The 9,768-nt window shown below is 50.3% G+C and overlaps 1 protein-coding gene across 1 annotated transcript; it reads right to left on the reverse strand.

Annotated features, from left to right (window-relative positions):
- Window positions 1–852: 852 nt before the first annotated feature.
- LOC102417518 (steroid 17-alpha-hydroxylase/17,20 lyase) lies at window positions 853–7,699 on the reverse strand. Its single transcript, XM_006095907.3, has 8 exons — window positions 6,922–7,699; window positions 5,098–5,236; window positions 4,660–4,889; window positions 3,918–4,004; window positions 3,313–3,528; window positions 2,589–2,758; window positions 1,897–2,000; window positions 853–1,435 (listed from the first exon to the last, which is right to left on the reverse strand). Exons 1-8 carry the CDS (start codon window positions 7,216–7,218, stop codon window positions 1,152–1,154), a joined length of 1,527 nt encoding a protein of 508 aa, XP_006095969.1. The 5' UTR covers window positions 7,219–7,699; the 3' UTR covers window positions 853–1,151.
- Between the last annotated feature and the right edge of the window lie 2,069 nt (window positions 7,700–9,768).

The raw sequence follows: 9,768 nt of genomic DNA on the forward strand, positions 1-9,768 counted from the left end.
AGGTACATACACCCAATGACTGTTTGCATCAAAGCAAACAAGATCCCTTGCTCTACTCTCAAAATATAACTCAATCCCACCACTTCTCACCATCTCCACTGCTGTTGCCAGCACAGCAACCTCCTCCTCCTCCCTCCCTGCCACCACTCTCATCCCTCCACAGGTCAGTCTCCACTCAGCAACTAGGATGATCTTTTTAAAGTGTGAACCAGCCTGGCCTGTGTGGTTCAGTGGTTGAGTGTCAACCTATGAACCAAGAGGTCGCAATTCAATTCCCAGTCAGGGCACATGCCCGGGTTGTGGGCTCGGTCCAAAGTAGGGGAGGCAGCCGATCAATGATTCTCTTATCATTGATGTTTCTATCTCACCTTCTCCCTTGCTCTCTGAAATCAATAAAAATATATTTTAAAAATACAATATGAACCAGACCTTTCCACTTACATGTTTAAACCCTGCAGTGACTTCCTAGCACACTTGGGATAAAAACCTAGATTCCTTCCTGCTAATTTCAAAGGCTCCACGGGACCTGGCGCCTGTCTCCAGTCTGACCTCATCAGGGACACTCTCCCCTTCATTTGCTGCTCTGCCCCAGCCACACTGACCTCCCACCTGGAGAACTCCTCCCTGGCTGCTCCCTCAGCACGGGGCACTGTCCCCCAGGTCTTCTGCACCTTCCCCTATCGCTTGCTTACAGTAGCCACTCCCCACCTCTGCCATTCTCTTATCGAATCACCATCACCTGGTGTCATTGACTGCAGAGGACTTATGAGGCTCTGAAATGCTTACCTATTTGTTAGTTCTCATTAGAAATGTAAGCTTCAGGAGACCAGGGAGCTTGAGTGTCCAGGATCAGTGAGTGGGACTGAGGAGGTGCTTAATAAAATATTTATTGAAAGAATGAGTGAAAAAATTAAATGAATAAGCTACTCAGGGCCCTTTTTCTTTTTTTCAAAGGAGGGTAACAATGATAGTAAGGAATGTCGTAAGTTCAGGGACCTTCTTAAGAAAAACTTTATGCACATCACTGTCAGGGCTGCAGGGTGGAAAAGAAGGCAGAGGGGACCAGGAGGAGGGAGGAAGGGCGGGAGGGTAGAGTAACACCTCTCATTCTGTGCTGTGGGGCCACACAGGGTGGAGCGCTAGGCACACCTCTAGGTGCTACCCTCACCCTGGGCTTCCTTCCAGGCCTGGCGAATCTTAATCTTTACTTTGTAAGAGTCTATCAGAAAGACCACGTTGGGGATGCCCTCCAGGGAGGGCAGCTGCCCATCATCCGGGGCCTCCAGGTCGAACCTCTGCAGCATCCAGGACATGAAGAGGAAGAGTGCCTGGCGGGCCATGTTCTCCCCAATGCAGGAGCGGGGTCCTGCTCCGAAGGGCAAGTAGCTGGAGGATGGCGAGATGAGCTGGCTCCCTGTGGGGTCCAGGAAGCGCTCTGTGGACATGGGGAACGCATCAGGCAGGGGCCAGGGCTGGAGTAAGTAGAGGAGTGCCTCTGCCCTGACTGAGGAGCCCCAACCTGAGGAGAGATACAGCCCTGCGCTCAGGCAGCCCTTAATCACACAGAGGAAATGAGATATTCAGGAAGGATAGAAAGGAGGTGGTATCGGCCCATGAAAAATGCCACCATCCAAGGGGAGAAGGGCCCCACTTCATGGGGGCATATGCCTAGAGGGCTTCTTAGAGGAGAAGATTTGCAGTTGGTGGAAGGGGAAAGCAGGAGACCCAGCTGTGAAGAGGGTGGGTAAGTCTAGGTGGGATGGGGTGTCAGTAGTTCCATGTCATTGGAGGCAGGAGTTTTCTAGTTGCCAGGTTGGCAGAGGGGAAGTGCTGGAGCGGCAGAGCACAGAGACCAGGTTGGCTGCATGGCCTGGGAGCAGGACAGAACGGACTCACCGGGCATGAACTGGTCGGGCCGGTGCCATTCCTTCTCATTGTGATGCAGTGCCCACAAGTTGATGACAACATTTGTACCCTTGTCAATGGCAAACTCGCCGACGCTGCCCGAGAGGGAAAGGAAAGGGGGGTCTGGAATATTGTCCTCCCCCACCTGCTTAGCCACCTGCTCAGCCCTGAGGCTCCACAGTCCCCCAGCCCCGGGGGAAAGAGCCTTCTACGCCCTCACGCCCACGCCCTCTTCCTTTTCTCAGCTTCTGCCAGATTCAGTGTGAATGCAGCTCCTCTCCAGCCTTCCCTTCCTGACATGCACTTATGTATCAACACTGGTATGTGGATATCCGCATCAGTCAGGGCCCGTGTGTATGCATTTTGTGCTGGTGCACTGTGTATGTGTTGTGGCTACTGGACTGAGTAGGAGCATAGAGCACCAGTCTTTCTTCGCAGACCCCGTGTCTCCAGGACAGCAGGCAGCTTCTGAGGGAGGTCAGGTAGATCTGTGGGTCAGTCCTTGTGCGTTAGTGAGTGTGGATACATTGATCAATAGGGTCATGGTAAGATGACTGATAGTCAGTGGTTGACTATAGGTGGATCAGCAAGGTGGGGGCTGAGGGAGTGGAGGAGGGCCCGGTGGGCTGGCAAGCAGTGTTGAGTGCATCTTAGGGCTGGATGTTAACGGGCGAGAAGCATACCTGGAGTCAGTGATAGCCTTGTGGGGGATGAGCGTAGGGGCCACCGGGCGAATGCGAAGCACCTCGCGGATGGTGGCCTCCAGCAGCACGAGGTGGTTCCGGTCACTCACAGTTGGTGTGCGGCTGAAACCGACGTTCTGTTCAATCTCCTCCTGGATCTTCTTTTGCAGCTGGTGGCCAGAGAAGGGCGGATGTGACCAGAGTGCTTTTAAGTCCAGGAGAAGCAGGGACTTAGAAGAACCCTATTGTCACATCTAGAAGAGCTGGCCCTTGCCCAGTCAGTGTGGCTCAGTGGTTGAATATCAACCTATGGATCAGGAGGTCCCGGGTTTGATTCCTGGTCAAGGCACATGCCCAGGTTGTGGGCTTTACTCCCAGTAGGGGGCATGCAGGAGGCAGCCAATCAATGATTCTCGTTGTTGGTGCTTCTCTCTCTCCCTCTCCCTTCCTCTCTCTGAAATCAATAAAAACATTAAAAAAAAAAGTAGAAGGGCTGGCCCAGACCCGTCCCCATGGTGGCTCTGCAGCCTAGGCTTTCCTTCCCGAAGATGAGGCAGCTCCATCCTAGGGCCAGAGCCAACCACTGCATGGTAAGGACGGAGGGAGCAGTCTAGTCATCTGCATAAAAGGCTTGGGGGTATTTCTCTCCCCCCACCCCCCCCCCAGAGTTGCATCTGGCTGAGATCAAGAGTGGTTGGGAACACTGTAGTAAGGAGAAGCCCACCTCAGGATTGTGCAGCAGGAAGGCCACAGTCCACTTCACCACAGAGGTGGTGGTTTCCAAACCGGCCCCGAAGATGTCCCCTATGGTGGCAAGAACGTGTCGATCTGAAAGCAGCTTTGAATCCTGGTCTGAGCCAGTGTTGTTATTGCTTGAGTTCATCTGGGCTTGAATCAGGATGTCCACCAAGTTAGTGACAGAGTTGCTGTTGAAGTTCTTCTGGTTGGGTAAAGTTGGGAATGTGAGAAGGGAGGAGCCCTGTCTGCAACACCCTCCCATACTTCCATCCTAGGCTAGAGGTACAAAGCCTTCTTCCACTTGGAAGTGAGGGACCAGGGGAGTCTAATCAGGACCTATGAGCTTGTGGAGGTGAGCCAGCTCTAGGTCCTCTTTAAATTTGAGGTGGTGGATGGGTCCCTTCTAGGATCCTCTTCAATTCCTCACTTCCCCACCCCTATTCATTAGTTAGGTCAATTTTTATTGAGCACCTACTATGTGCCAGGTTCTCTGCTAGCTTCTGGCGATGCTATGGTGTGGAAAACGGACCCCAACCCTGGTCTCACGATACTTTCAACCTAACTGGCAATCTCTTCTGCTCCATTACCTACCTTATGTTTTTCATAGATCTCAGTCAGCAACTCATTTCGCATTTTAGTACAATTCTTCATTATTTCCAGGGCTTTGTTGGGGAAAATCTGGAAAGCAGAAAGACATTTCAAATGCATCCCTCTTGCATTCTGCTTCTACAGCTACCAGAATCCCTCGTGGGGGTAGATCCTCGCCTTCTGTCTCGGAAGAGTTCCCTCTCCAACCCCAACCTTCCACCAAAATGCAAGGCAAGGTGGGAGCACAGGATGGGAAAGGCAGAGGTCTGGGTAGTCCTCAATCTCTACAACCCCACCGCTTGTTTGGAATTGGTCTCCACTTCCCCCTTCCCATTCAATCAAACATCAAGCACTGATGTTTACTTAGCAGATAAGCTCTGTGGTGTGCTCAGCCTTTAACAGGAAGATACACTTGAGTCTGAAGCCACGGTCAAGTTTCATAATTTCCCAAAGCCTGTATTCTCATCTGCATGGGGATAATAAGACCTACCTCCAAGGGGAATGCCATGATGAATGCATGTAGAGTGCTCAATACCGGCACACGACAGTAAATAAATATGATCCATTATTATGAGTATAACATGCATGTAGAGAAGCAGCCAAGTTTTAAGAGTCAGAGAAGATAGAGGTCACAGTGGCCGAGGTGGTCAAGAAAAAGGTGGGTCTGGTGCTGGGCAGGAGTAAGAATTGGGGAAGCTGTCAGGGTCTACTGGGATCTGAAGGTGGGGCCCGTTCTCATCCTTACCTTCAGCTTAGGGAATATGTCTACTATACTGTTCTTGCCCAGAGACTCCATGATGCCATCATTGTATGTCTGTATGGTCTTCATTATAGGATGTTCGTTCTTGTAGGAGGTGTTGAAGCAGATCAAGCAGATGATTTTGGTCACCGCGAAGAAGAGAGGCAAGCCCAAATCTATGGACTGTCCGTTCTGGGTGGCCAGGAAGTCACAGAACGAACTGATTTCCTGACATACTGAGGGGAGAGAGGAACAGGAGGCTGGGGAATTAAGCAGCACCCTCACCTCGTCTCTACCAGTTCCACCTTAGTCAGGGACAGGTAGCGGATGGCCACTAGATGGCAGTCGTAGCCAAGAAAACGCTAGATTGAACCATCCCTATTCCTTCTTCCCTCCCCAACCCTCTTCTCCCTCCAGAGCCCTAGGGGCTGGCTGGGCACTTACAGATCTTCTCAAGCTTCAGGTTGCCATCCTTGAACAGGGCAAAGGTGGCCAGCACCAGCTTCCGATGCAGCTGCCAGCCGGCACCATAGTCAGCAAAGGCAACACCCTTTTGCTGGTCTGACAGGATATCTAGAGTCGTCTTTGGAAAACAGGAAAGGCTGTAGGAGTTAGACACCACCCATCCACCCTTGCCCTGGGTCTCCTGCACCCATTCCCATGCCTAAGGGATAAGGCAGTCACCGCCATGCTGTGGGGCATCCCTGCTTCTCTCCAAGACAGTGAGGCCTTGGTAGGTCAGGTCCTAAGCCCCTCTAACTCCCAATTCCATCAGAGACAGGGGGGGGGGGGGGAAGAACACTCAGAATGCAGGGGTTCTTGGGTTCAGTTTAATGACAGAGGACCTCTGAGCCTCTCTTTACCCACAGGTTGAGAACCACTGCCCTAAGGGATAAGGCAGTCACTGCCATGCTGTGGGGCATCCCTGCTTCTCTCCAAGACAGTGAGGCCTTGGTAGATCAGGTCCTAAGCCCCTCTCACTCCCAATTCCATCAGAGAGAGAGAGAGAGAGAGAGAGAGAGAGAGAGAGGAAAAAGAAAGAACACTCAGAATGCAGGGGTTCTTGGGTTCAGTTTAATGACAGAGGACCTCTGAGCCTCTCTTTTGTGGATGGGATAAGGTCTCTGAATTGGGCCTGTCTTGGGGATAGGAGTGGGGATGGGGGGCTTGTAGAGATTGAGGACTACCCAGACCTCTGCCTTGCCCTGGGCGCCCTGGGAAGTGCTAATGGCACCAAAGCTCATCTCCTCCTTGTTCACCCTTCCATTACAAGGCCATGTCCCCCCCCACAGGGCCACATCTGAGAGTGCAGATGTCTTGTCCACCCAGTCTGAACTTGGGTAAACCATCTCTTCCCAGAGGCACCCCCAAAAGCACAAGGGTCCAAAGCCTCCCCTCTGCCCTCCCCTGACCTGCAAAGCCCAAGTAACTAGCCTCCTCCTTCCTCTGCACTGAAGAGAAGAGCTCAGTAGAGTTGGGAGGCAGGTAGTTGGCTAGCAAACCTGGCTGACTGGTCCAAGGGAAAACCAGTCAACCCTTGGCCTGATCAAAGATGCATGGCTGGGGGCTCTGCCTGGGGTGTTCATGGGAGTACTCAGCAGCAGGGGGCTGGGATGGGCATTGGCAGTGTTTCTGGATGGTTAGCTCCCTGTTCCTCCAGGAGCACCACCGGAAGCTCTGTAGGATAGAGCATCAGTACCTTAAAAATGCTACTGTGGGTCAGCCTGCCCACCCCTTCACCCCCACCCCCGTGAGCTGGAGCAGCTGGGGACAGCTCCAGAGAAACAGCAACCTCAGCCCTCCCAGACCAGGCGACCCCTTGCACTTTCCCACAGAGGACAGTATCCACTATCCGCATTTTTCACATGAAGAGTAACATCCATATAACTATTATGCACTGGGCACTGGGCTAAGATATTTACATGCACAATCTCAGTTAATTAGGGAAATGTTAGGCTCCGAGAGATCATTATCCAGTTCCGGGATGAGATGACAGGAGTGAGGGCTCCCTGACCCCCCTCAGGCCATTGCTCCCACCCCACTTCACCTTCTGGGCAGCTCAGAAAACGAGGCCTTCCTTTAATTCTTCCTGCCTAGTTTAGAGGCTGGGTAGAACCTTGAGGGGTTGCTCCCCAACCCAGAGCCCTGATAGTCTGCTTTGGGGAAGAATTACAAGTTGTTTGGAGCTGAAAGGGTCATTCTAGGCATGGTCTTGGCCCAAGAACTGAACAAGGGTGGGAGAGAGGAGGGACAATGGGCCTTGCTTACCACTTGGGGCCTCCCGGAGAATTCCTTGCCCTTCTTGATAAGCACCTCCTTGGCCAGCTGGTGGTGGCCGATCATCACTGTAGTCTTGCTCCCCATACGAAAGGAATAGATGGGGCCGTATTTTTCCTGCAGCTTGAAGAAGTTCACGTGCGGATGGCCACTTCTGGGGAGGAATGGCAGGCTGCCCACCAAGGGCAGGGATGGGAGGCTCTTGGGGTATTTGGCACCAGGGCTCTTTACCTTGGGCCAAAGAAAATAGGCTAGGGTGAGCAGCAAGAGAGCCAAGAGCTCCCACATGGTGGCCAGGCGCCGGCAGGCAGGGTGGACAGCTCTGGAGTGGAAGAGCTGCAGCCACTCTAGGGTGCAAGGAGGCCTTTTTAAGGGCTGCCATGATCTTCACCTTGACTTTGTGTTATCTCTTGCCTTGTGGAAGTTTATCCTGGAGTGCAGCCAGACCAGAACCTCTCCCAGAATGGGGAAAGGAAGGGGGAGTGGAGGCCTCCTCAAGGGCTGGCTCAACTCCAGGGCAAACCTCTAAGGGAGGAGCAAAGTATGGGGTGGATAGCTGCCCCCACCCCCGCCCCCCCCCCCATTCCCAGTGTGCGCCAGAAGCAAATGGTATCTGGGTCAGGAATCAGGTTTGGGGCATTCCATGCTGTAAAATCCAAATCACCAGACAAATGACGGCCAGGAACGGTCAACGACATTTTATCTGGTCTTACTATGTAATAGTTGAGGAAAGTGAGGCCTTAAAAGGTCAGGCTGTACACGTCACACAGGACAGCAAGGCAAGAACTCAGATGTCCTGATTCGTGTTTGGCTGTCCTCTCCAGAGGCAGTGAAGCCCTAAGGTTGAGAGCATGGACCCTAGAGTCAGATAAATTTGGGTTCAAATCCTAGCTTGACCACTGTCTAGCTATATGATGTTTTTTTAAAAAAATTGGTTTTATTATATTCAAACATATATAACAAAATTTACCATTTTAACCATTGAAGGGTATAATTAAGTAGTGTTAAAAATATACTCACAAGTTGTGTAGCCATCACCCCTATCTATTTTCAAAACATTTTTATTGTTGGAGACCAGGTGTAAGCTGACACGGACCTTGCACCTGAAGGGGCTAGCAAGGCTGGGACCCTTACCCACACAGTTTCCCAGACTTGTTTGGATGGCGGTTATCAGTAGAATGAGAGCAACCTTTGTAGAATGAGAACAGCCTTTCATGGCTTACCAAGAAGTCTGTAACTATTTACTGAGATTTGCTGTACCGAGAATTTGTCCTTCTGCTCTGTCCCTCCCTTAGAGATTAAGAGGAACAAAGAATACATTCCTCTTGACAGACCTCCTATTCAGTGTTTTGTGTATAAAAGGCATTGCGTGGTTAATAAACTTACTGCAGTCTCTCGATTGACCTGTAGTCCTCCCAATCCCGCTCTCCTGTCTTTCTTTCTTTTCTCAATTCCCACCACCCTACCTCAGCCCAGTTCAACCTGTCAGGCTGGCCCTGACATTTTATCATCCCAAACAGAAACTGTACCCACTAAACAGCAGCTCCCAGCTCCTGGTAACCTCTTAATCTACTTTGTCTTTATGAATATGTCTATTTCACATAAGTAAAATTATAGTTTTCTGTGTGTATGTAAGTGTATGTATGTGGCTTACTTCATCTAGCATAATGTTTTTGACCTTCACCCATGTTGTAGCAGGCATCAAAACTTCATTCCTGTTTATGACTGAACAATATTCCATTGTATCCATTCCAAATTGGGCAAAGCCTTATAAGCCAGACTGTTTGGTTGCCCATTACTCCAAATGGTCAAACACTTAGGACCACTTATTCCATTGTATGGAATATTATTCATTCATTAGTTGATGAACACTTGGTTGTTTCTACCTTTTGGCTATTGAAAATAATGCTGCTATGAACATGGATGTACAAGTATGTATTTAAATACCTGTGTTCAGTTCTTTTAGGTATATACCTAGAAGTGGAATTGCTAGATCACATGGTAATTTTATGTTAACTTAGACTTTTAAGTGTTTCCCACCTTAGCTGGTTTGGCTCAGTGGCTAGAGCATCAGCCTGTGGACCGAAGGGTCCCAATTTCGTTTCCCGTCAAGGACATGTACCTCAGTTGCAGACTCCTCCCCAGCCTAGGCTCTGGTCAGGGTGAGTGCAGGAGGCAAAACCAATCTATGTGTTTCTCTCACATTGATATTTCTCTCTGTCTTTCCCTCTCTCTTCCACTCTCTCTAAAAATCAGTGGGAAAATATCCTCAAGTGAGGATTTAAAAAAATGTTTCCGTTTCCTCCTCTGGTAGTGGGAACAAGAATGAAATCCACTTCTCAGGATTGTGATTCAATGAGATCATGCATGTAAAAGTGCTGCCTGGGATGAAGTAAGTGCTCATTTAATATTTACTGTTATCATTATTACACTAAAATGGGCCTCCTGGTTGTTCTGAGCTCTTATTAAATCTCCCTGATAGATAAAAGTCTTCAGTGGCTCATCAGTATTTATCAATGATTTGATATTATCATATGAAGTCATAGCCCCAAGGAGGTGAACATTCCTGGTGTCAGTCATCATAGAAGAGGTGGGACCTCAGACAGGCAACTAGGACTCATGGAGTGAGATTCACAAAGGATGTTCTGCCCCTCTCTGAGGATGACCTGCCAGTGTCTGTACTTTGAGGAATACAGACTAGTGTGATGGCTGCTGAAACTGGGCAAGGCCTTGCAAGCCAGGCTGTCTGGTTGCCCACGACTCGAAATGGCCAAAAATGGCTCAGACATCTAGGACCACTTACGGTTGGAGGTATGGGTGGGGGTAGTCAGAGAAATC

This window comes from Myotis lucifugus, unplaced genomic scaffold (genome assembly GCF_000147115.1).
Source record: "Myotis lucifugus unplaced genomic scaffold, Myoluc2.0 scaffold_162, whole genome shotgun sequence".
NCBI classification, from domain to species: Eukaryota; Metazoa; Chordata; class Mammalia; order Chiroptera; family Vespertilionidae; genus Myotis; species Myotis lucifugus.